The 26198-nt window shown below is 42.2% G+C and overlaps 2 protein-coding genes and 1 long non-coding RNA gene across 34 annotated transcripts in view; 2 read left to right on the top strand and 1 right to left on the bottom strand.

Annotated features, from left to right (window-relative positions):
* Positions 1 to 18305, top strand: part of HRH1 (histamine receptor H1) — a 139550-nt gene extending 121245 nt beyond the window's left edge. For 4 of the 6 annotated variants that reach the window (XM_082749459.1, XM_082749460.1, XM_082749455.1 and 1 more), the window contains one exon: positions 15399 to 18305. In XM_082749459.1, coding sequence (XP_082605585.1) covers positions 15434 to 16897 — 1464 coding nt within the window. In that variant the 5' untranslated portion in view covers positions 15399 to 15433 and the 3' untranslated portion in view covers positions 16898 to 18305. Of the gene's footprint in view, positions 1 to 539; positions 576 to 13364; positions 13511 to 15398 lie in introns of those variants that run through there. The other 2 variants (XM_082749458.1, XM_082749457.1) reach the window with 2 other exon arrangements.
* On the bottom strand, positions 17752 to 24538 carry LOC309873644. The gene is made up of 4 exons (XR_014316446.1): positions 24452 to 24538; positions 24261 to 24340; positions 24073 to 24167; positions 17752 to 19901 (listed from the first exon to the last, which is right to left on the bottom strand). It is a non-coding gene; the product is annotated as an uncharacterized lncRNA (long non-coding RNA).
* Positions 24539 to 24556: 18 nt separating this feature from the next.
* The window catches only part of ATG7 (autophagy related 7), a 243135-nt gene continuing 241493 nt past the window's right edge, over positions 24557 to 26198 (top strand). For 7 of the 27 annotated variants that reach the window (XM_082749199.1, XM_082749192.1, XM_082749190.1 and 4 more), the window contains exon 1: positions 24557 to 24647. The gene's annotated coding sequence lies outside the window, so the exon portion shown is untranslated. Of the gene's footprint in view, positions 24665 to 26198 lie in introns of all 27 variants that reach the window. The other 20 variants (XM_082749201.1, XM_082749193.1, XM_082749191.1 and 17 more) reach the window with 9 other exon arrangements.

Below are 26198 nucleotides of genomic sequence, written 5' to 3'. Positions count from 1 at the left end.
CTTCCCATGCCTAATTGCTGGTCTGCACTTAACTTCATTTATTTCAACTAGGCGAGAACCAGGCCTGGCTGGGGTCAGAGAGAGGGACAGACACCCCTTTGGAGGGCTGATCAGATGTAGCCATGTAAGTGCCAGCACCGATCTCTCAAGCTCCACTGTGATATGAGCTCCCAGGCTAATGAGCAGAGGGGAGAACACTGGGAAATGCTTTTCTACAGCCCTCATAGCTGGAGCATATTTCTAGAGAATTCGGTAACTGTTTATTGTGCAGCTCCCTGGTTCTTGGGGCTGAGGACACAGAGATGACTCAGACTTAAATTTGGCACCTACAGTCTAATGAAAAGTCTGGTCAGTAATTAAGAAATTACAACCCAGCTTGACAGGGGTTATAACTGAGATCTGTACAAAGTTCAGAAAAGCCCTAGAGAAGGAAGCCAATGGACTCTGTCTCATGGAACTGAGAAAGTCTTAGAGGAAGTGACATCAGAGCTGGTTGTAAATAATTAATTGAATATGTTGTCAGGCTGAGAGGGAAGAAACAGGCAGCCCCTGTAGAGGCAACAGCATTTGGAAAAGTACGGGGATGCTTGAGAGCCAGGTTTATGGAGGCAACGTGGAATTGCAGGAGAGGAGGCCACACAGGAAATTGGGTACATCGCAATGGAAAAGGCTCTTGTGTGAGGTCAAAGGTTTTAATATGCCACTGCTGGTCCCTGTCCCTGTCTCTCAGTTTCCAGAGTGGAATCTGTTTTTGAATGCTTGTCTCTTGGGCTTCTCTTGTGCTGATTGGAGTAATTTATGAGTAAAGAAAACATCAGGAAAGCAAAGTGGATTTCTGTTAAAAATGCAAGTTGACTTCAACAGGTCAGAAAGATTGGAGTGTGGATGGGAGAAAGGTAGAGTAGAAGGGGGAACCAATGCAAACTACAGTTTTTGAGAAGAGAAGAGGAGATTCAATGGCAGGCAGATGACCCAGGAAGTGGCACAGTAGGGTAATAGATGGGACAAGAGGTGCTTTAGGATTTTTTTTTTTTTTGCCTTTTTAAGAGTCTTCAGAAGAGGTTTAAGTTATTTCCCATTTGTTTTCTTCCTGGATGTTAGAGTTGAATTTCTTCTGAATATAGTACCATGGTTAGACTGGGTACAAAACAGCCCCGTTTCATTTGGGTTATCCTTGTATTACACATAGGAGGATTACCCAGTGTATCCAATTGTGGCCGGACAGCCATGGCAAGCCATTAGAGTTTCCGTAAGAGAAAGAGGTGATTGGAGGTGTGGTTTTTTAGAAAGATTATCTGGCTGCTGCATGTAGGATGGGCCGAGGGCACCCAGATCAGAATCAGGATGACCAATTTGGAAACTGTTAAAACAGTGGAACAGAGAGCGAAATAAGTCAATCAGAGAAGACAATTATCATATGATCTCTCTTATATGAGGAATTTGAGAGGCAGGGTGAGGGGTTGTAGGGGGTAGGGAAGGAAAAAATGAAACAAGGTGGGACCGGGAGGAAGACAAACCATAAGAGACTCTTAATCTCATGAAACAAATTGAGGGTTGCTGGGGGTTGGAGGGGATAGGGATACGGGTGGCTGGGTTATGGACTTTGGGAGGGTATGTTCTATGGTGAGTACTGTGAAATGTGTAAGCCTGATGATTCACAGAACTGTAGCCCTGGGGCAAATAATACATTACAGGTTTAAAAAAAAAGTGGAGGAGAGCTATTATCAAAGTCTGAACCAGAACAGCAATGGCACAAATGGTTATTATCTCTGCTTTTCAGTAATCTGTGGTACAAATCTTAAAGCAGCTCTGAATATGAGAAGGCAGCAACTGGGAAGGAAGTTCTCTTTAAGTGTGAGGTAGTTCAGATCTTAATCATATCCTAAGGCCTTTGACTTTCTTTGTGTAAATACACACCCAGAAGGAAGTTTATTTAAGTAGCACAGGGTTTCTCCTGTGAGACTCACCTGAGTCGGCCACCTGTGAGATTCACCAGTAACTTCTGCAGTGCTTGGAGAGATCTAGACAGGACCACTTTCTTTTTGCTCAGTTCACTCACTCCTACCCTCCAGGAACTTTCTCTCTGGGAATTTATATAGTCTGTCCTTACATTTGCTGAAGGAAGCAGCCAGGAGGAAGGTTTGCTGTCAGCCACTGGGGAGATGATTGCTGTTGGTACTGGCCAATTAACCAGCAGGACAGAAAGTTCTTGGACGAACAAGGACACAGCCCCAGCTTTCCCAAAGGCACATTGGAACAGGGGGAGAAGTGAGAGTCTTACTCATGTTTTCATCTCCAGCAGCGTGGCCTAGCATAACACCTGGTACTGCATTATTGCTTAATTAATAGTTCCTGAATATATTAATGAATTAGCATAGCATGAAACCCTAAAAATGGTCATGTTGGGTCAGGACTGTGATGTGTTAGAGTAAGAATTCATCCATTCACTCATTCTTCATTTACTGAGCTCCTCCTACCATTCAGCTTTGGTTAAGCAATGGTTCACAGTCTTGGCTGGATCTGGAGAGTTTTCAAAAATCCTGATAATCAGGCCACACTTCACAACAAAAAAATCAGAATCTTGTCTAAGGGTGGGAGCCAGACATTAGTATTTTTCTTTATTTTTTAAAAAGATTTATTTATTATTTATTTATTTGAGAAAGAGTGAGAGAGAGAGAGCCCAAATGGGGGCAGAGAGAGAGGGACAAGCAGACTCCCCGCTCAGCAGGGAGCCTGATGTAAGTCTTGATTTCAGGACTCTGGAATCATGACTTGATCTTGGGGTCATGAGATAGAGCCCCCCATCAGATTCCTCGCTCAGCATGGAGTCTGCTTGAGATTCTTTCTCTCCCTCTCAAATAAATAAAAAGATCTTAAAGGAAAAATAGAGATATGGAAACAATACTGTGGGAACCCAGAGGAAGGAATGCTTAGATGTGGCTAAAGGATATAGGAAAGCTTCGAAGAAGAAGGAAATTTTAAGATGAGTTTTGTGTGATAAGTAGAAATTCAGGGGTGCCTGGCTGATTCAGTCAGAAGAGCATGCGACTCTTCATCCTCTAGTTCCTTTGTCCTTCCATATAAATTTTAGAATGGTCTCCTTCATATCTACAAGACACCTTGCTGAGATTTGGGCATTAATTGCATTAAATCTGTACATCAGTTTGGGGAGAGTTGACACATCTACTAAGCCGAATCTTCTACTCTGTGAACACCGTGTATCTCCTCATTTATTTAGATCTTTTATTTCTTTCATCAGCATTTTGTAGTTTTCAGCATACAAGTCTTGCTGGGTTGACATTTCTTTCCCTTTGGATTCTGAAAATCTTATGTCACTTCCTTCTCATCTCCACATTTTCTGATGAGAAATCTGTTGTCATTCTCATTATAGTAAAGTGTTTTTCTTTGGCTGCTTTCAAGGTTTTTTTCCTTTAGTTTTCCAAAGTTTAACTATTATGTATCCTGGTGTGGGTTTCGAGAGGCAGTTATCCTGTTTGAGGATCACCCAGCTTCTTGATGAAGGTTTATGTCTCTTACCAAATTTAGGAAGTTTTCTTCAAGTGCCTTTTCATATATATACTCTTTCTTGTCAACTTCCAGGACTATGCCTACATGAGTGTTAAGTCTTTTGTTATATAGTCCTACAGATCTCTGGGACTTTTTTTTTTTTTTTTTAGCTTCCAGTCTGTTTTCCTTCTGATGTTCAGATTGGGTCATTTTTATTGTCCTGTCTTCCAGGACAATAGGTAATTGTCCTATCTTCGAGGACAATAGGTAATTTCTATTGTCCTATCTTCCAGTTCACTAATTTTTTCCCTCTCTTCCTCCATCTTGATGTTGAACCCAACCACTGAGTTTTTATTTTAATTACCAGATGTTTTGGTTCTAAAATTTCCATTTTGGTTCGTTTTTCTTCTCTTTTCCCAGACTTTCTATTTTCTCATTTGTTTCAAGGATGTTCCCATATGCACAATGAAGCATTTTTATGATGGTTACTTTAAGTGTTTGTTGCATCATCCTAGCATCCCTGTCATTTTGACATTGGTATCTATTGATTGCTTTAAGAAAAATTCTGTATGAACTCTTCCCAGTTTTTTATATGAGAAATGATTTTCAACTGAAATGTGTGTGTTTTAGGTGGGCATTTGAGACTCTGTATCAAATTTAAGTCTTCTGTTTTATCTGGTGTTATGGGACACTGCTCTGGCAGGGGAAGCAGGAGGCAGTGAGAAGGGGGTATGCCATCTCATTACTTCCAGGTGGGGGTAGAAGTCCAGATTCCCTGATCAGCTTCTGTGATACCTGAAGGGGAATGGGTCTTTATTACTCATGAGCATGAACAAGTTCTGGCTCCCTCCCAGGCCTCCAGGAATAACTCCCTGGCTGGGAGGGATAGAGGTGCATCCTTACTGCTCCCCATGTGGCCTCCACTGACTCTGGGGGGTGGGCTGCAGGGCTGATCTCTACCTGATGAGGATGAAAGTCCTTATTAAGGACAGTAGGGACATGTCCCCAGCAAGAGAGTCACGTCACCTTGTAGTCTGACAACGGTGAACATCTTGGCTCCCCTCAGCCTCTGCTGGCCAGGATGGGAATGGGACTCTAGTGTTTTCTGTGGTGTTTGACTGCAAGTAGACCAATTTTAGTCTAGAAGTTTTCTATTTTGCTATGCTTCTCCTTTCCTGGTCCTTTGGCTAGACACAGCAGGCTTTGGGGGGGGGGGGCTTTTTTTTATTTATCTGTTTTGTTTATTTATCTGTGCCCATTGTCATTTCTGATCTGCCATCCTTTGTGGCTCAAAGTCTCAGATATATATGGCCAAACAAAAACCCAGGGAACTAACACTGTGTCATTCTTTGGGTCCAGGGATCCCTAGCTGGTCTGCCTTTGCCTCTTTGCCTTTTAGAGTTGTCTTATGTTTATTTTAAATATAATGTTCAGGGTTTTTTTTTTTTAATTGTACTTAACAGAAAAATAGGGAAAAGTATCTGTACTCAGTCTTCCCTGAAATAGATGTCACAGGTAGCCAAGGTTGAGAACCGTTGGTATAGGCCATGAGTTCCATGAGCAATGGGGTTGTGTCTATTTTTCACCTAGCATAGCATCTGTGCCTGATGCCTCAATAAGGAGTTTTGAATGGGTGGATTGGTGGAAAGAAAAGAAGATGGATGGATGAATGGATGGATGGATGAATGGATGGATGGATGGATGGATGGATGGATGGATGGATGGATAAGTAAATGCACATGAGAATGCAACGAGCCGCCAGACTGATTCACTCCCACCTATGCTAGTGTACACGTATAACCTCAGTCTAGAGACGAGCCTGGCCCAGTACCAGTAGGAGGCTTGGCCAGCAGGTGGCGCTGAAGAGCCCCCGGTATGGTGCTGGCATGGCTGCTGCACAATCAGGCAGGGGGTCCCTTGACTGAAAGAGACAGATATTAAAGAAACTCCCAATTATCTAGGAGTTTTCTCTTGTAAACATCTCATTTGCCTCTCCTTTATCTTCTGCCAGCTCTTTTATTTACTTCAATACCATACATAATTCTTTTTTTTCTCAAGAAGGAAACAGGCTGGATAACTTTGTTCTTTGAAAGTACCTTTCTCAAGGCTTAATCTCCGGGACTTGGAACAAAAATAAAACATTATTCATTGTGTCCTGAAGTGATACGTGTGTGTACGCTGGGCCTGGTGTTGTGTACAGTGTCCTTGTCTAATGTTAGCACAAATGTTCGTAGTACCAATGCCATGAAATGTTTATTTAAAGCATGTATTTACTTCTATCTCTTTCTTACTATAGTGAAAAGGTGGGTGGGTTAGGGCAGGTGGTCTGAAGTCCCTTAAATAGCCTAGAAGGCAGGTATCACTTGGGCTATTAAGGGACTTATTCTTCAGTCATCTTTGGATCTTAGTGCAGGGCACCAAAAAGTGTATAAACTCCAGAGACCTCTGTTTCCTCATCATTAAAATAGGGGCAAAAAATGATTCCTTTATCATAACCTGCACTGCGAGGATTCAGTGAAGCAACATGGAAACCCTTGCAGCCCAATACTGGTATGTCATAGGAAGCCCCTTTGAAATACTACTTTTTCTTCCCATTCATTGCTTTTCAATATCAGAGGGTAAGCGAGAATGGAGCTGGGCTTTTTCTGCTTCTTTTGTTTGACATTTAGTGATAATTATGCTTTGGCTTCCCATTCCTGGCCTTATTTCAAAATCCCAGCCTGTCATACCAGTGGTGGGGCTTGGAAAGAGCAAATAAACAAACCCAAAGTCTTAAGCCAAATTATAAAATGAGAGAGGATCATGGATGCACAGGAGGAAAGAGTTGATATAGCTAAGTTTTGTCCACTCTACTGCCAAAGGATTAAGAAGTTACAATGTCACATCGCAGTGTGCCTCCCACTCTAAGAAACCATTTTATCTAAAACCGTAGTTCCAGCTAAAGCTGTCTTTCTGCTAAGCAACTATTTTGCTTATGACATTGCTAATTATGACATTGCTAATGACACTAGAATCCTGTAATTGATCCTGTTTTTCCTCTTTGCTGTGGCTCCTGGGAAGCTCAGAGTCAAAATTGTGACCCAACTCCAGTGATTCTCTAGGATCTACCCTTAGTTTAATCCTTATCTACCTAACACCCCTTTATTTCCCTTAAAAAAATTCTGGTGCCTGGTAAGTATTTTAGAAAGCAATACTAGTGTACCAAAACAAGTTTTTAAAACAGACAGAAGTCTGGAAACCTAGACAGCCTCTTGCTTGGACCACCAAATTTCTTTTCTTTTCTTTTCTTTTTTTTTTTGAATTTTATTTATTTATCTGTCAGAGAGAGCATAAGCACAAGCAAGGGGGCGTGGAAGAGGGAGAAGCAGGCTCCCCCGCTGAGCGTGGAATCAGATTCGGGACTCATCCCAGAAGCCTGGGATCATGACCTGAGCCTAAGGCAGACACTTAACTGACTGAGCCTCCCAGGCATCCCTGAATTTATTTTTAATCAACTTTTTTGATATATTATCTATATACCACAAAATTCACCCATTCTGAGTAAATCATATAATTCAATTATTTTTAGTAAATGTCCATAGTTGTATAGTCATCATCAGAATTCAATTTTAGAACATTGCCATCACTCCCAAAGACTCCTTCCTGTTTCCACCCCCAGTCTCAGACAACCACTAATCCACTTTCTGTCTCTATGGATCTTCTATCCTGGACTTTTCCTGTAAGTGGAATCATACAATATGTTGCCTTTTGTGTGTAGTTGCTTTTACTTGCATGATGTTTTTTTAGTTCATCCATGCCGTATTTTGATTATCCATTCACCAGTTGATGAATATCTGGGTTGTTTCCACGTTTTGGCTATTTTTATAATACTAGAGACATTCACATACAAATTTTTATGTGGATGAGCATCTTCCATTGTCTTGAGTAGATATCTAGGTAAGAATCACTGGTTATCATGGTAACTCCATTTAACTGTTTGAGGAACTGCCCAATTTTTCCACAGTGGCTGCACCATTTTTCATTCCCACCAGCACTATAGGAGTGTTCTAATTTCTCAACATTCTCATTAACGCTTATTATTGTCTGTCTTTTAAAAGTATAGTCAACCAGTGGGTGTGAAGTGGTATCTCAGTGTGGTTTTGATTTGCATTTTCCTGATGACTAATGATGTTGAACATCTTTTTATGAGTTTCTGAGCCATTCTTATACTCTCTTGGGTAACATGTCTATTCAGATCCATTGCCAATTTTTAAATTGGGTTTTTTGTCTTATTACTATTGAGTTGGAAGAGTTATTTATACATTCTGCGGATGCAGATGTATGATCAGATGTATGATCCAGCAGATACATGAGGTACAAATGTTTTCTCCCATTCTATAGCTTCTTACTCTCTTACTGGTGCCTTTTGAAACACAGGAGTTTTAAATTTTGACAAAGTCTAACTTAATTTTCTCCTTTATGGGTTATGCCTTTGGTATTATATCTGAGAAGTCTTCAGCTAACTCAAGATCTCAAAGCTTTTCTCCTGTGATTTCTTCTGATCGTTTTAAGACGTTTAGCTGTTACATTTAGGACTATTGTCAATTTTGAGTTGATTTTTATATAAGGTGTGAGGGGGAGAGGTCTAGATTCATCTTTGCACAGGGAGAGATCAGTTATTCCAGCAGAGGTCATGACATTTGTTCCCTGCCTTGTTACAACATTTCCTCTGCTTCAGGGCATCTGCATATGAGCACCACTGCCCCTCAATAGTAGCCACAATCCCGACCCTTTCTTGTCACTTCAGTTCATGAGACCAATAGACTGTCTTGGCTGCACAACCCCCATCCCAGTTTTCTAGAAGATAGAATGCAACTTAGCCCTTCTAGCTCAGATGACATCCTACAGTTCAATCACATTATTAGAGGTCACGTTTACATGGTATAAATTTGGCTGCCAGTATCTACTCCTAGATGGATGATGGTTCCCCGAGAAGGAAGCTTGTGAATTGGGCAGCTACCCCAAAAGGGGTCTATTCTAGGGTCATTATCTTGTATCAGCACTCCAGATTCCCTGTGAACTAGCTTGACATTTCCAGCTCGGGGCTCACAGGTCACATTCTCAAAATTTGTTATTGCTTGACCTGTTTTCAAGTGTTCAAGAAAACAAATGAAAAAAACTAAATAAGGGATATTTTATTTATTTTTTAAAAATATTTTATTTATTTTTTTGAGAGAAAGTGGTGGGGGGGGAGACAGAGGGAGAGGGAAAGGGAGAGGCAGGCTCCTTGCTGAACAAGGAGCCTGATGCCGACCTCAATCCCAGGACCCCTGGGATCCTCAGATGCTTAACCAACTGAACCACCCTGGGGCTGCAATAAGTGACATTTTAAAACTAAAAGATTCCATGTAAACATCCAGCTTTTATGCTTCATTTTTAAAACAGGCAGATCTGGGCCTGCAGCCGTTGGTGGCATCTGAGCAAGAGTTGTCCTCTTCAGACAGAATGTGCTCTCCAGGTTGCCCCAGTCCCCACCATTTCTTCTTCCTCCAGACACACAGTCCCTGTTCTTACTAACTTTCCCTTCCTGACTCTTTAGACATTTAAATGTGCACCTCCACCCCCAGAAAAAATCTTCAGGGCCACTCTCTCCCCACAAGGTCATCTACCTCTTGCATCTTACCCAGAGGCTAATTCTCAACCCAGCACTGCCCTACATTCAAAATCAGGCATGTTCCTACAGCACCAGGTTTATAACAGGATTTTGCTATTTGCAGTCTGCTCTCTGCACCACAGCCAGTAGCAGTGATAAGCCTGGATGTTTTATGGAAATTATACCTTGGCGACACTCAATGGGAATATGCAATATTTGGGGTACTTTCATGCATGGCACCTCACTCTTAGAATTGGAGCGAAGAAACTAATGTTCAGACTGAACTGACTAAGATAAACATCCAATGCAAATGAGTCTCAGAGGGTAGAACAGTTTGGAATGAGGAGTGGTGGGTGAGGCAATTTAGAATGTATCAAGAAAGGAATCCCAAACTCTCACGCTTCACTAAAGAAAATAAAAGATGTGCTAAGAATGTGGAAGACCTTTCCTTAAAATTTTTTCCCCCAATGGAATAAATCTATTTTATCTTGTTTTTTAAAAATGAATGCAGTTAGTTCTTATTTTCCCCTGTTATAAAACAAAGATGCTCTTATTGTTGATATCTTGGGAAATGCCAAAGATAATAAACATCACCCACCACCCATAGGAAACCACTGTTAATATAACCTAACCGAGACTCACCCTTTTACTAAACCTAATAACAGAATGGACATCATCCAGGATAAACAGCATCTGTAAATTTAATTTCATTGTAAGCATTTTTCCATACTACTAATGGTGGTCCATAAATGTGATTATCAGTGACTGCATGATATTCCATTCTGTAACTATCCCATAATATGTTTAGTTCCCAGATGTTAGATTTCTTTTCTTTTATTGGCTATCTTAAATGATGTTGCGGTAAGCATCCTTGTGCATAAATCTACATTCATGTTTTGGATTACCATGAGAGAAATTTTCAACAGTAAAGTTTCCAGGAAAAAATAGAAAAGTCAAATGAAGGTTATCAATATTCATCAATAGCATAAATCTTACCCTGATTTTTGTTGATGTAGGCATCTTTGTGAAAAATAAGCCCATGCTTTCCTTTTTTTTTTTAAGACTTTTATTTATTTATTTACAGAGATGACAAGGAGGCAGAGAGGCGGGAGGGCAAGGGGTGGGGGGCCCAATTCGGGCCTTGATCCCAGGACCTGAGATCATGACCTGAGCTGAAGGCAGAGGCTTAACCCACTGAGCCACCCAGGCGCCCCAAGCCCATGCTTTCTGCAGTTGGATTCTTCCTCCTGCGTCTCCTGCTACTCTTCATTCATGTCTTGCTTTTCAGAGCCCATCCAACAAGTGTCCATTGAGCATCCCTCATGTACCTGCATGGCACCAGCATGGGACAATGGTGGTGGAGGAAAAGGGGTGGCCCTGCTGTAAAGAAGGGGGTGTCTCCTTGATGGTAATTGGTGTCTCACGTTGGAAACAGAAATAGTAGACACTTTCCGTGCCCCTCAGTGGGTACTCCCTGTTTAGTTAGGGACAATCAGCTGAAGAAAGAATGATAAGCTCGGTGTTATCAAGGGGTGTTAGAGGCATTGTGGGGATGCAGAGGGAGAGCAACTAAGAGTTTCCAGGCAAAGGGTGCTCCATACAGGGAAACATCACAAGCAAAACATAGAGATATAAAAGAGCTTTCTGACACCTTATCCCCTGATGCCTTCCCAGATTCCTCATTCCAACAATTCCCTCCCAATTCCTCACACTCAGCTCTGTACTTTTTAAATTTTTTAAATTTTATTTTATTTATTTGTTAGAGAGAGAGAGAGAGATCACAAGTAGGCAGAGAGGCAGGCAGAGAGAGAGAGGGGGAAGCAGGCTCTCCACTGAGCAGAGAGCCCAATGCAGGGCTCGATCCCAGAACCTTGAGATCATGACCTGAGCTGAAGGCAGAGGCTTAACCCACTGAGCCACTCAGGCACCCCTCAGCTCTATACTTTTATTCTTTTTTTCTTCATCCTTAAATTTCTCTTCTTTCCTCCTGGTGAACTTTTACTCATCCTTTGAAGCACAGCTCACACATCACTCCTTCTCCAATGTTCTTCTTGACATCTGCACTCTACCTTGAGAGAGGCTGTCCCTCCTTCCTCTGTCCTGTCACCTGCTTTGATCTTACTTCAGTCATCATATTTGTGCAGGTTACATTCTAGAATTTTTTTTTTATTTTTTGATGCTGTTCCTTTATCTTTTGTCTTTATTCTCATGTTAATGGACAAATTCCTTGAAGTCAGGGACTGTGTATCAATTAGGATTTGGTTTGGCTGTGTGTGATAGAAAACCTAACCTATCCCAGAGAGGGAGAGCCCTGACTGGTTTGGCAGCTTTGCAGTCATCAGAGACCTCAGCTCCATCCAAATTGCTGCTTCTCATTTTGTGGCCCTTCCTCATGGTCCCAAGAAGGCTGCTTAAGCCCTATTCATCCTACTACCATTCCAGCCAGCTAAAAGAATGAAGGGCCAAAGAAAATAATCTATCAAGACAATTCATTGCATTGTTAGATAACATCTACCCTTTTTTACCTTGAGCAGAAAGCTGTATTCTTTGGCAGTTTAAGGTGTTTATTCTTCAGTTAGACCATAGATCTAAACTAAGGATCATTTTTGGCTCCCAATGGATATCTGGCAATGTCTAGAGATATTTTTGGTTGTCACGACTGGGAAGAGGGGGAGGATGCTACTGGCACCTAGCAAGCAGAGACCAGGGATACTGTGAAACAGCCAAAAATGCACAGAATAGTCCTTCACAACAAAGAATTATCCAGTTCAAAATGTCAATAGAACAAAGGTTGAAAAACAGATAGACCCAGGTTGGAATCTGGAGTTTATCAGTGTCTTCCTAGCTGTGTGACCCTGAATTGGTTACTTCACCTCTCTGAGTCTGAGCTGACCGTTTCCTCATCTGTACTTTGGAGATCATCATAAGACCTCCCTATGGGCTTGTGGGAGACATTTAATAACTAATATCTGAAACGCTTGGCTTGGCTTGGCTCCTTACAATCTTAGCTGCTCTAGTCAGCATTCCCAAGGAACTGGAAGAGATGTGGACTACCTTTGTTTACTTGCTGCCACATAGGCCTGATTGGATTAGACTATTTGTAATCATGCTGGAAAAAGTCCCACTGCAGCTAATGGTTTTGGAATGGAGCCATTGCTTTAATTCAAAAATGATGGCTTGCTTGTGCACACAAACCTCTTTAGAGAAAAGGGATTCATTTCTGCTTGTCACCCGGTCCTCATTACCTGGGGAATTAGCAGAGCTTTTCCACCCCAACTGCCTCAGAGGACCCTCTCAGCAGCCTAGGGAGGGAGATAATGATGTTTCCCTGCTTTACAGGTAAGAAAATTGGAGGTGTGGCTGTTTATCCAAGCTCCACACAGCCTATCAAGTGGCAGAGCTAGGAGGAGAACCCTCTCCTTCCTCTCCTGCTTCTCAAAGGACACAGAGCTCTAAAGGATTTATAGGTACCCACCTTTCTTTTCCAATTGCCCTGACCGAAGTGCCTCCTCGAGCTTCCGTTCTCTCTTCTCAAAGAACAGCCCATTGCCTTCACCTTTTCTGTAGGCTTGACCTTGATCCCAGAGAGAGCCCCTCAGAACCCTCTGGGGTTTGGGCAGACTGAAGGGAGCATGGCCTGTGTAGCATGAGGGTACAGTGAGGATCCATGTCCCCACACAATCCCACACTCAACTTGACGTCCCTTTGGCATTTGTAGAGAAAAAACTATTCAGTGATCTGCTTTTTAAAATGCATATCCCTGAGGGAGGTGAGAGTACCTTACATTAGTTATCTCACCAGTCAGGGCATGTTCGGGATTGGGTATAAGGGCCAGAGAGCAGGAGTGGCATACAGCAGCCACACAGACTCTTGCTCAAGAGGGCCCCTGTCTCCGTTTCATGTTCTGCTGTTGCCATCTTGAAATTCTTAATGATTGTTTAATTTTTAATTTTAAACTGGGCTCCGCAAATCACGTAGCCAGTCCTGAGTGGGACAGGAGGTCACAGAAGGCAGCAGCCAAGATGGGTCCGCAGGCAGCAGAAGGGTGCTGCGATTGCCTTTCTAGGAATCCTCCCCAATTCCATAGCTTCAGAGGGCAAAAGTGGATTCTCTTGCTTCTGAAGCAGATCACTGAGCTGAAGGGAACCTTTTACCAGTAAATATCTATTGAGTGAGTAAGTTCTTTTTTTTTTTTTAAGATTTTATTTATTTACTTGACAGAGATCACAAGTAGGCAGAGAGAGAGGAGGAAGCAGGCTCCCCACTGAGCAGAGAGCCCGATGCGGGGCTCAACCCCAGGACCCTGGAATCATGATCTAGGCTGAAGGCAGAGGCTTTAACCCACTGAGCCACCCAGGCGCCCCTGAATAAGTAAGTTCTGAATGGAGATGCTTTGTGGCACCTGCCTCTCCCTCACTCACTCATCTATTTGACAAATATGTATTGATCTTTAGCTTTTATGTTTATGCAAACTAACATGTCTAAGCTACGAAGGAGAACATGTGATAAAGAACTAAGCTTACAGTGATAGGTGAGGAGGATAAACGTATATGTGCTACGTTAATTTTCCCCAACGTCTTCCTAGGAAAATTACTGATAAAATAGAAAAGTTGCTCACAGACCTGTACCCCTGGGAATTAAAATACATGTTTATAAAAAATTAAAAATTAAAAAAAAATAGAAAAGGTGGAAGCATTGTACAGAAAACACCTATATATCTACCACCAAGGTTAGGAATTAACATTTTGCTCTTTCTGCTTTATTTTATGTCTGTTCCTTTATCCCTTCTAACCAACCATCCATCTAATTCTTTGATTCATTTCAAAGCTGTAGACCTCATAGATTTTACCTCTAAACGCTTAATATGCTACAGTAATTTTTAGTTCAGTAATCTCAATTCAATCATCACAACTTTTCTTTTTAGTCAAAAAGGGAAAAAATCAATGATTTTTTAAATCAAAAAATCATTTTCTGTCACATTGTTGAATGACAAATAGTATACGCACAGTGAAAAGAGATTCTCTGTGTGCAATGAGAAATGTGGAAAGAGAACTTTCTTCAAGGCAATAGAGGGTTGCAGAGGGTGGTTGGAGCTACCTTGAAAATACCCACCTGTAGGAGTGTTTGGGGAACTTCTTCGGTCTTTGTCCCAACCAAAATCCAAAATAAAACTGAGATGAACCTCCCTAGCCTCTTTCCTCCTTCCTGTGGTGCCTGTAGACAATTCCAAGGGGTGTGAGTTTGGTCAGGGCTGAAGGTGAAGCTACGAGGTCCTGATTCAGGATGTAAAGGTAGAGAAGGAGAAGGCTAAAGCTGTAGATCTGGGGCCTATTATCCTCACAAAGCTGATGGCTGAGGCTGACAGGGGTGAGTGGGGAAGGCAGGCAGGCAGACAGCAGAGAGTGACAAGAGCAGAGAGCAGGGCTGGGTCACAAGAGAAGGTGAGGCTGTTCAGAGGAGGCACACTAGAAGAACCTGGAGTGTTGCTCTGATGGGCAGTTCTGAGCTGGAGGAGAATATGGAAAAATACCCAAAACAAAACTCTAAACAGGATACCTGGAAAAGCCTTTAGAGATCACCCATACCGCCTTTCACATTTGACCCGTGAGAAAATGCAGGCTGAGAGATCACTCAGAATGTCAGTGGCAGAGCTGGGGCAAAATCAGTGCTGCTCACGTGGTGCTTTTATAAGAGTAACTCGAGGATTCCTCCCAGAAGGATCAAATGCCTTAGGGCCTTCCTTTTTATCTTTAAGAAATCATACAAATTTATTTTTCATCTCAAGAATTTATCTGGCTTTGTCCTAACATGAAAGTAGTTTGCTTTTGCTAAGTTATTGAGAGAGATTTACACTCTGTTAGGGCTTCTCAGTTTTCTTCAAACTAGAGTACCATATCCAGCCTAGACCAGTCAGAATGTAGTCCATCTTCCCAGAACACTTGCAACATGGGACTTATATAAACTTTGTCCTGCTTTTGCCCAGCTGCCTCACTAGAATGTAAACTCTAGGAGGGCAGAGATTTTTGTTTTATTCACTGCTATATTCCCAGTGCCCAGAATGATGCTGGGAGTTCACTAAATAGTCATTGAATGGGTGAAGAATTGAATGACTAAGGAAGAAGGGTATATAGACTGTAGGTAAATAGCAGTATCTACTGCCTTAAACAGCATACAACCCCAGTTAGATAAACTTGATGGTCCCAAGTGACTCTACTGATCTCCAAGGCTCTGACCTTAATCCTTGTGTCTTTCTTCTCAGGGAGGGAGCCACAGCTGAAGGCTGCTCTCGTGCCAATGACCCTTCCCAATTCTTCCTGCACCTTCGAAGACAAGATGTGCGAGGGGAATAAGACCACCATAGCCAGCCCCCAACTGATGCCCCTGGTGGTGGTCCTGAGTGCCATCTCCTTGGTCACAGTGGTACTCAACCTGCTGGTCCTGTATGCTGTGCGGAGCGAGCGGAAGCTGCACACTGTGGGCAACCTGTACATTGTCAGCCTCTCCGTGGCAGACCTAATCGTAGGGGCTGTCGTCATGCCCATGAACATCCTCTACCTCCTCATGTCTAGGTGGTCCTGGGGCCAGCCTCTATGCCTCTTTTGGCTTTCCATGGACTATGTGGCCAGCACAGCATCCATTTTCAGTGTCTTCATCTTGTGCATTGATCGCTATCGCTCTGTCCAGCAGCCCCTCAGATACCTGAAGTATCGTACCAAGACCCGAGCATCAGCCACCATCTTGGGGGCCTGGTTTCTCTCCTTCCTGTGGATTATTCCTATTCTGGGATGGCATCACTTTATGTCACAGTCCTCGGGACACCGGGAAGACAAGTGTGAAACAGACTTCTATGATGTCACCTGGTTCAAGATCATGACTGCCATCATCAACTTCTATTTACCTACCTTGCTCATGCTCTGGTTCTACGCCAAGATCTACAAGGCTGTACGACAGCACTGTCAGCACCGAGAGCTCATCAATGGATCCCTCCCTTCCTTCTCTGACATAAAGATGAAGCCAGAGAATCCCAAGGCAGGGGCCAAGAAATCAGGGAAGGAGTCTCCCTGGGAGGTTCTGAAAAGGAAATCAAAAGATGCCAGTGGTGATCCTGTCTTGAAGCCACCATCCCAAGACCCAGAAGAGATGAAATCCCCAGGTGTGTTCAGCCTAGAGGAGGACAGAGAAGTAGACAAACTTCCGTGCTTTCCCCTTAACATTGTGCAGGTGCAGACTGAGGCAGAGGGGAGTGGCAGGAGTTATGTAGCTATTGACCAGAGCCAGGGCCCACTCAGGATGGATGAACAGAGCGTGAACATGCATGGGGCCAATGAGATATCAGAGGATCAGATCATCGGTGATAGCCAGTCCTTCTCTCGGACAGACTCAGACACCCCCACAGAGTCAGCATCAGGGAAAGGTAAACCTAGAAGTGCATCTAGCACAGGCCTGGATTATATCAAGTTCACTTGGAAGAGGCTCCGTTCACATTCAAGACAGTATGTGTCTGGTCTGCACATGAACCGAGAACGGAAGGCCGCCAAACAATTGGGTTTTATTATGGCGGCCTTCATCCTTTGCTGGATTCCTTACTTCATCTTCTTCATGGTCATTGCCTTCTGCAAGAGCTGTTGCAATGAACGTGTGCACATGTTCACCATCTGGCTGGGCTATATCAACTCCACACTGAACCCCCTCATTTACCCCTTGTGCAATGAAAACTTCAAGAAGACATTCAAGAAAATTCTGCACATTCGTTCCTAAGGGAGGCAACAAGGGGATGCAACCAAAATGATGTTTCTGAAGAAAATGGAGGATGAAGACCTGTGAGTTGCCAGGCACCTGGGCTTTCTTGAGTCAAAAGACTAGTCTTAAGGACTAGATAACTTGGAAAGTTCTAAGGGACTGTTGGCAGAATAGCAGATGGCGGAGGTGGTCAGCAGACAGTGTACGCTGAGTAAAGAGCAGGATATTTCCAGGAGAATCAGATCTGGATGAGTTCTCCTGCTCCTCAGGAAATGTGGGAGCCTGCCTCAGACTCTCATTGTAATTCAAGCTTGCAGACTGGAATTAATTGGAAACTGAAGGGACATGTAGAGAGAGTTTCACTGCTGAATCAGACGGAACTCTCAAGCCTTCCTGGAATGGAGTTATAGGACTGTGCAGAGACCTTACATATGCAGATTGATGCTGTCCCTTCCAGGGGTCACCTTGATAGGCATGACAGCAATTCCATTGTGACTGTCACTTCTCAGAACATCTCTCCTCTGAGCCCCTTCTGCAGCTTTCTGCAGTACCTGTGTCTGAACCAAGTTGGAAATTCTGCCTTATTATTTCTCTTTCACACACACATCTTAGAGTTGGTAGGAAATTATGCAGCTTGTACATTCATTGTTTTCAACTCCCAATTCCTTTTGACTAGTAACAAAATAATGATAAAAGCTACCCTCAAAAGAAAGAGGAATGGGGTATTTTTTTAATGGTTGCACAATAAAAACAAACAAAAAAATGGGAATGGGGAGAAGAAAGCCGTATTTCTTGAAGGCTGGGTCATGCTTATCTCATTGAGGTTCTATGACACTCCACAGCAGGAGGATGGTGTTATTGAGGAGCAAGTTGAGGTGTGGTGAGGTGAAATAAGGTGCCCGACATCACACAGTTAGAATGAAAACCCAGAGGGGTTCCAGCTTGTTGTCACATGTTACCTCCAAAAGGCAAAAATTTGTCCCATTAAGTATACAAGACACACACACACACACACACACACACACACACACTTCCTGAAAGTGGTGGCAGTTCCAAAAAGATGTGTTGAGAGAAGGAACAGCTGACGTAGACTATGCCCGAGGCTGCAGAAAGTGGTACTTGAGGGCATAGTGTGCATTTTTATCTGTGAGTTCTGCTGTGTTTGTTGAAGAAAAGTTGTCATGTTCTTTTATAGTCACACTTCTTCAGTAAAAACTAGCAAAGTCATGGGAACATCCAGTTTTCCTTGGGGTTTATATCACAATCTGGTTGTGATTTATATTTTAAAACTTAATGCCAAACTGTCATATATGTAGCAAAATGGAGTGCGTGCACAAGCTGGTATTTTGTCTCTTGTGTTCCTGTTTGCATGATCTGTTAGAATGACAGATTTTTACCTACCTAAAATATGATATTTGAAACTATACTGAGTTTGATTTATTTAATTCTACCTTCCTGGGTCTCTTCGACTGAGAAGATATATTGAAACGTACTGTCAGATATTATATAGGGTTTCTCTTTGGTTTCTGGTTACCTTTGTAAATGTCTTTAGGAAAGAACTTACTTTTTATAACAAGCTTCATTCTCAGCTTGGCATCTCCCAAAACTCCTCTTGCTTAAAACTGGGAGAGTGAAAAAGACTTTTATGCTGGGTTTAAAAGCTGCAGTTGGTCTGTTCCCAAGTCAAAAAACATTTCCCAAATGCCCATTATTTATGTTGATAAATGGTTGAGGCAACTAGTGAAGAAGACAAATGTTTATGAGCTCTGGTTTTGGGTTGAAGAGACCTGGATTTGAGTCTGACAAGAACAAGAAATGGTCAATATAAATTGTCAGAGCATTAAAAAATGAGGCCCATGCATTACTGAATGCAGTGTTTATGGTGCCTGCTGAGTGTCCTGTACACAGTGGGGACTCATATGTAGTTTTAAAACATGCTGAAGATACTGTGTGCCAGACCCCATACTTTACCACTATTATCCACTTTAACCTAAAACCAATATCATGAGGGAGAGTTCCGTGATTTTACAACTAGGCAAACTGAGGCACAGAGAGAAACTGGGGAAAGGGAAAGTAGAAAGTGGGGGACAGAAAGAGCATAAACCAAGTGGCATAATATTACTACACTCAAGAAAAATCTACATTCAAGAACATATTCTGGATTAATATATTCAGAAGTTAAATATATTCAAAAGAAGAATAAACCATCCTTAGCTTTTGATAAATAGAAATTCCTTCAAATGATTCTCTGAAGACCACATGAAAAGCAGTCAATTACCACATCACATAAATCTTTAAAAGATTGTGAAACTATTCTATCTAACAGAGATTGCTATAGATCTTAGAAGTTGGTAATGTTAATAAAGTGTTCATTCAGAAAATCCATTAGTCTGCAGATTGGCCATTTGATGAATTGGCCATTTGGCTACTTGGCTTGTAGAAAATTGCTGGTGTCTCTTTTGAAAATGAGCATTCCAGAGGTAGATTTCAGTCCTAACACAGGGTGAAAAGGATGCTGTGGCTATTCTGGCTGGGCGGCATTCTAAGTCCTGGGAAGAAATAATGCTGTTAAGATTTAATTTGCCAACATGTCTTCACACAGTCTCTTGTCAAAGCCAAGGCATGTGGTTCCCATTGTGGGGAGATGTGCTCTCCTCAACTGAGCTGCAAGTCAAATGATGAAGGTGGATTGATCTGAATCGCTGTGGTCTTGGTTAAGTGTCATGGGCTTCATTGCCTTGCTGTGTCTGAGAATATTCTCTGCCTTTTTGAGAGTCCTGATCTTGAATCTTTCGTGATGCTCCATCATCTTTGTGCCCCAAGGCATGAGCATCAACTCAAAAGTCCAAAGCTTAGAGGAAAGAATCATCCTGTGTCTACCTCTGCTGCAATGAACTCTGAAGGGAGGTGGGGGCCAGATGGCGGATGTGGTACAAACATGGCTGGAAGACCAACAATTCCCAGAGAAGCAGAGACATTGTGAGCTGGGCAGAAACTCCCAAAAGGTGTTAATTATAAGGATCTGTAAGTCCAGCAGAGAAAACAAGCTTGTAAAGAACTAACTTAAATGCAAGCTCATATATGCCTAATAGAGGGAAGCCTAGAGGTAGGTGGGTGTCATTCTACTGGGTATTTTAAAAACCAGCTTTGTTACATTCAATATATACAGTAAAATGAACACATTTAAAATGTAGAGGTCAGGGACGCCTGGGTGGCTCAGTTGGTTAAGCAGCTCCCTTCGGCTCAGGTCATGATCCCAGCGTCCTGGGATCGAGTCCCACATCTGGCTCCTTGCCCCGCAGGGAGCCTGCTTCTCCCTCTGACTCTGCCTTCCACTCTGTCTGCCTATGCTCGCTCTCGCTCTCTGTCTCTCTGACAAATAAATAAATAAAATCTTTAAAAATAATAATAAAAAAAATAAAATGTAGAGGTCAATGAGTTTTGACATATGTATACACCCATGTCATCTCCATCTCAATCAAGATACAGAACATTTCTGTCAACCCAGAAAGTTCCTCATGCCCCCGCTATGTCCCAGGCAACCATTGATCTAACTTCTAATCATTACAGATTAGTTTTGTTGATCCTAGAACTTTGCATAAATGTAATTACATTATATATATATATTCTTTTTTTCATTTTTGTCTAAGATTTATCCACATTTCAATGGGTTTATCATCATCATCATCATTATTATGATTGAAATATAGTTGACATGCTTTCGGTTGTCCATATATTGATTTGACAGTTTTATGCATTATTCAATGTTCACCACAGTAAGTCACCATACAACATGATTATATTATTGACTATATTCCCTGTGCTGTACTTTTCATCTCCAAGACTTATTTTACAACTGGAATTTTGTACCTCTTAGTCCCTTTCACCCTGCCACCTCCTCCCTTCTGGCAACCACCAGTTTGTCTCTGTATTTATGAATCTGTTTCTGTTTTGTTTGTTGACTTGATTAGTTTTTTAAGAATCCATATAAAAGTGAAATAATATAGTATTTGTCATTCTCTGTCTGACTTACTTTACTTAGCATAATAGGTCTTTCCTAGGTCTTTCCATGTTGTTGCAAATAGCAAGATTTCATTAACTTTTTACAACTTAGAAATCATCCACTGTATCTTCTTTATCCTTTCATCTATCAGTGGGTACTTGGACTGCTTTCATATATGTTGGCTGTTGTAAATCTAGGGGTACATGTATCTTTTCAGATTACTGTTTTTGTTTTCTTTGGGTAAATAACCAATAGTTAAATTACTGGATCACATGGTATTTCTATTTTTAATTTTTTTGAGGAACTGCCCTACTGTTTTCCACAGTAGTTGCACCAATTTATATTCCCACCAACAGTGCACAAATATTCCCTTTTTTTCCACATCTTCATCAACCCTTGTTATTTCTTATTTGTTTGGTTGGTTGGTTGGTTTTTTTTTTTGATACTGGGTGTTTTGATTAATATGAGAGGATATCTCACTATGGTTTTGATTTGCATTTCCCTCATGATTAGTTGATGCTGAACATCTTTTCATGCATCTGTTGGCCTTCTACATGTCTTTGGAGAAAGCTCTATTCAGGTCCTCGCCCATTTTTAATTGGAGTGTGTGTGTGTGTGTGTGTGTGTGTGTGTGCACGTGCATTGAGTTGTGTAAGTTCTTTTTATGTTTTGGATATTAACCCCATCTCAGATACATGATTTGCAAATATCTTTTCCCATTCACTGTACTGCCTTTTTGTTTTGCTGGTGGTTTATTTTGCTGGGAAAAAGGTTTTTATTTTGGTGTAGTCCTAATAGTTTATTTTTGCCTTTTCTCCCCTTGCCTGAGGAGACATTTCCAGATATTGCTAAGGCCAATGTCCAAGAGATTACTGCTTGTGTTTTTTTTTAGGAGTTTTATGGTTTCAGGTCTCACATTTAGGTTTTAATCCATTTTGTATTTGGTGTAAGAAAATACTCCAATTTCATTCTTTTGCATGTGGCTGTCCACTTTTCCCAGCAGCATTTATTGAAGAGACTGTATTATTCCCATTGTATATACTTGCCTCCTTTGTCATAGATTAATTGACCATATAAGAATGAGCTTATTTCTGGGCTTTCTATCCTGTTCCATTGGTCTGTGTATTTTTTGTGTATGTGCCAGTCCCATACTGTTTTTATTACTACAGCATTGGAGTATATCTTGAAGTCTGAGATTGCGATACCTCCAGCTTTGCGCTTTTTTCCCAAGATCACTGTGGATATTTGGGGTCTTTCATAATTCCATACAAATTTTAGGAGTATTTATTCTCATTCTATGAAAAATGCTGTCAGTGTTTTGACTAAAATTGCATTGAATCTGTAGATTGCTCTGGGAAGTATGGACATTTTAACAGTATTAATTCTTCCAACCCATGACCATGAAACATCTTTCCATTTGTGTCATCTTCAATTTCTTTCATCATTGTCTTATATTTTTCAAAATATAGGTCTTTCACCTCCTTGGTTATATTTATTCCTAAGTATTATTTTTGGTGCATCAACTTGGTTTTGAATACAGAGAGAATTACACAAGCAGAGGAAGTGTGAGGGTATTGCAGGGATGGAGATTTGTATAAAAGAACAGAGTGTGCTTAAAACATCAGAATTAGTTTGGTGTGACCCAAGCGAGCAGTCTGAGGGGGCATTGGCAGAAGAGGAACATGCTATAAAGAAAGAGTTTACAATATGGAACTTTATCTGATCGCTGAGCTCTTGAAAAAAGTATTGGTTTTTCAACACCCTTCCTCCACTTTTCTGTCCTCCGGGAAGGGTTTACTGCAAAGAAATATCTACTCCTCTATGACTTAGGTTAAAACTCATGGATAACGTCCTTGTTTACCTGTGACAAGGCAAGACAGTCCTGAACTGCTCTTCTTTGCCTTCTAAATGTTTAGCTGAACTACTTGTATCCACTGATGAATCAAAACAAAATGCTTTGTTAACCAACTTTAGTTAAGTTTCTCCCATACCCTCCAAGCCCCTTATTTTTTTTTAAAGATTTTATTTATGTATTTACAGACAGAGCTCACAAGGAGGCAGAGAGGCAGGCAGAGAGGAGGAAGGAGGCTCCCTGCCGAGCAGAGAGCCCGATATGGGGGCTCGATGCCAGGACCCTAAGATCATGACCTGAGCCGAAGGCAGAGGCTTTAACCCACTGAGCCACCCAAACACCTCAGCCTGAGCCACTATACACCCCCTGCAGAGAATAGACTGACCTCACGGTAAAACAGTCTCTGACCTACTACTATCTGATCAAGCCACCTTTTCCTCCCACTTTCCCACACTCAGTTCTTTCTATTAAGAAAGTTTCTTCCCTATTAAGGAAAAGTTATCTCTTTTTCTAAAAAAGAGTTTATTTATTTGACAGAGCAAGAGAGCACAAGCAGGCAGAGCAGCAGAGGGAGAGGGAGAAGGAGAAACAGGGCTCCCCATTGAGCAGAGAGCGCAATGCAGGGCTTGATCCTAGGACTCTGGGATCATGACCTGAGCTGAAGGCAGTTGCTTAACCAATTGAGCCACCCAGGAGCCCAAGGAAGAACTTTTGTTGCCTAACCCTTAGCCACTTGCAGATCTTTTAGTCAGAGTGGTCTCCCTATTACAATAGTTCCTTCTCTTCCCTTTTCCTCCCCCCTTGCCAATATTCCTTTCAAATAAAGTATCTCCTCACTAAGTCTGGATTTGTTTTCTTATTTGGCAAAGTCAAACATGCTTCCATTAGAATGCTCTCCCAGGGATGCTTGGGTGGCTCAGTGGGTTAAGTTTCTGCCTTTGGCTCAGGTCCTGATATCAGGATCCCAGGATCAAATCCCGCATCTCTGCTCGGCAGGGAGCCTGCTTCCTCCTCTCTCTCTGCCTGCCTCTCTGCCTACTTGTGATCTCTGTCAAATAAATAAATAAAATCTTAAAAAAAAAAAAAAAGAATGCTATCCCTAAACCTCTGAAACCTTCAGCAAATCACTTAACTTTTCCTGGTCTCTTTTCCTTTACGTGTAAAATGGTGATAATATGACATCTATGTTTCAGGGTCTTTGTGGTGATTAGAAAATATGAAAACAGAATAGATAATTGTAATTACTCTAATCATTATGAATCTATTGATCTACATCTGAGTCACTTTCATTCCTTATGAACTGAATGGCCTTATATGTCACATGAAGTTTATACTCACTATTGTGTCTTCAATATCTGACAAATGCTTGGCACATTGGAAATGCGCGATAAATAATTTGGAAGGAGTAACTTCATCCCATTGACAGCAGGGAGCTATGAGAATAATATTTGGTTTAGAAAGAACAGGTTAATCACTGACGACCTTCATGAGATTTTACCTGTTAAAATTCTCATCTGTCTCCACACCTGTCTCCTTAATGGCACCTAGGATACGTTTAAAGCTGCCTCTCCTTGAAAACGGAAATGATCATAATTCCTGTCATGCTCTGAAATCGAAAGAGAGAACGTGGAGCAGTTTTTTTTCAAAGCATGACTGGCATATACACATTGCCACAGCTAATAAACTAGCTCATCTCTCATCAGGGAGACTCGCCCACCTGCTGACGCTCCGCCTTCGCTGCAACTCAAGTTCCTCCCATTCAGCCCGGTGCTAGGGGCTCATTTACCAGGTTGGCCCGCGCCTCCATGTGCGCAGGCGCACCACTAACCCTGAAGAACGGGCGGGCGGGGCTATATTGCGTCATCGGGGCGCGCGCTGCGGACGACGCCGTGGTTGCCGGAAGTTGAGCGGCGGTAAGTGAGCCGCGCAGGTGAGGGAGTGTGGGGGGTCCTGTGGGTTGAGTTTTGGAGGCCCTGGTGGGAAGGGGCGAGCTCGGCAGTGTGGGCGAAAGTCTTGGTGGATTTCAGGATCCTCCCTTCTCCGGGGAGTCACTGACTCCGGCTCTCACCCTCCTTCTCCAGCCACATCCCCGGGAATTGTTCAGTCCGGGGTCTTCTGACTAGAAAGCTCTAATGTCCTATGTCAGCCCCTCCTGTCGTCTGGCAAGGAATCCTCTGAATCTTCGGTGTTGGGATACCGGAGATAGGACGGCAGGGTTCTTATTCTGGCTTTGCCTGCATTTGCTCTGTGACTCTGGCATGTCACCTCTCTTCCTTCATCTGTAAAATGGGAGTGATGATGTCGTTTGTGAAGCGAGGGCGTTAAGTGAAGCCAGTTGTTGTTTTTTTTTTTTTTTTAAGATTTTATTTATTTATTTGACACAGAGAGATCACAAGTAGGCAGAGAGGCAGGCAGAGAGAGAGGGAAGCAGGCCCCCTGCTGAGCAGAGAGCCCAATGTGGGACTCGATCCCAGGACCCTGAAATCAGGACCTGAGCCGAAGGCAGCGGCTTAACCTCCTGAGCCACCCAGGCGCCCGTGAAGCCAGTTTTTTATAAGGGCTTTCTGAGCTAAGATTCTCTACTCTTCAGTTTGACCCAGGGTTACAAAGTTTAATGCTTATTCAGTCAGGTAAGGTAAATGTAGGTGTAAGAAATATATTTTCATATCAGAGTCAAACGTATTTTTAATTGAGCTTATGAGCACAGCACTAACATGTATGAAGTTGGAGAAATGAAAACAAAACTCGTGTAATCTCTTGATTTTTAAACACTGACGACTACAGTTTTTTCAAAACCAATTTTAAAAAGATGTTTTTTAACTACAGCTGGAACCTGGCATATCTGTGATTGCCAGTTTCAGGCCTCTGGGTCCCAGGTTCCCTTTCCCATTGAATACTTGGATTTCTTTTGTGACACCCCTGCCCACGGGTTAAGTTTCTTAAGTGGCAGAAAACTCACTATTTCTGGTTATTGTTGTTTGGTCTTTCCCTAGCTTTGACTTAGGCCATATGTTGAGCTGAAAGCAGCTACCCCATAATCTCAGCTCATTTTCCCTCTTTGAGGCCCTTGGGCTCTCCCTTCCACTTTATTGCGCACACACCTTTGAAAGTTGCTAGTTTATCTTCTGCTTCACACCATTTCTTCTCCAGGCTGAGCACATTTAATTTATTTACCCATAGTATATGCTACAACAACTGAGAATTTTGTTATGTTCAAGGCATCACTATAAGCACCGCTGATGTAGAGGTGCTGTTCATGGAGCATACCTTTTGATTGTGGTGGTGGCAGTTGTGGCAATTGTTAATAAGATAGTGCTTTTAGTGGATGGTAGGTGTTTCAGATCCTGTTGGACCCTAGAAAAAAGAAACAGTAATGTGATGGAGAGTAACTGGGGATAAGCGGAGGGAGCTAGTATAAAATCTAGCTAGTCAGAGATGCACTCTCTGAGGAGATGACTTTAGAG

Source organism: Mustela nivalis, assembly GCF_964662115.1.
Source record: "Mustela nivalis genome assembly, chromosome: 1".
Taxonomy (NCBI): domain Eukaryota; kingdom Metazoa; phylum Chordata; class Mammalia; order Carnivora; family Mustelidae; genus Mustela; species Mustela nivalis.
This window is presented reverse-complemented; position numbering and strand designations above follow the sequence as displayed.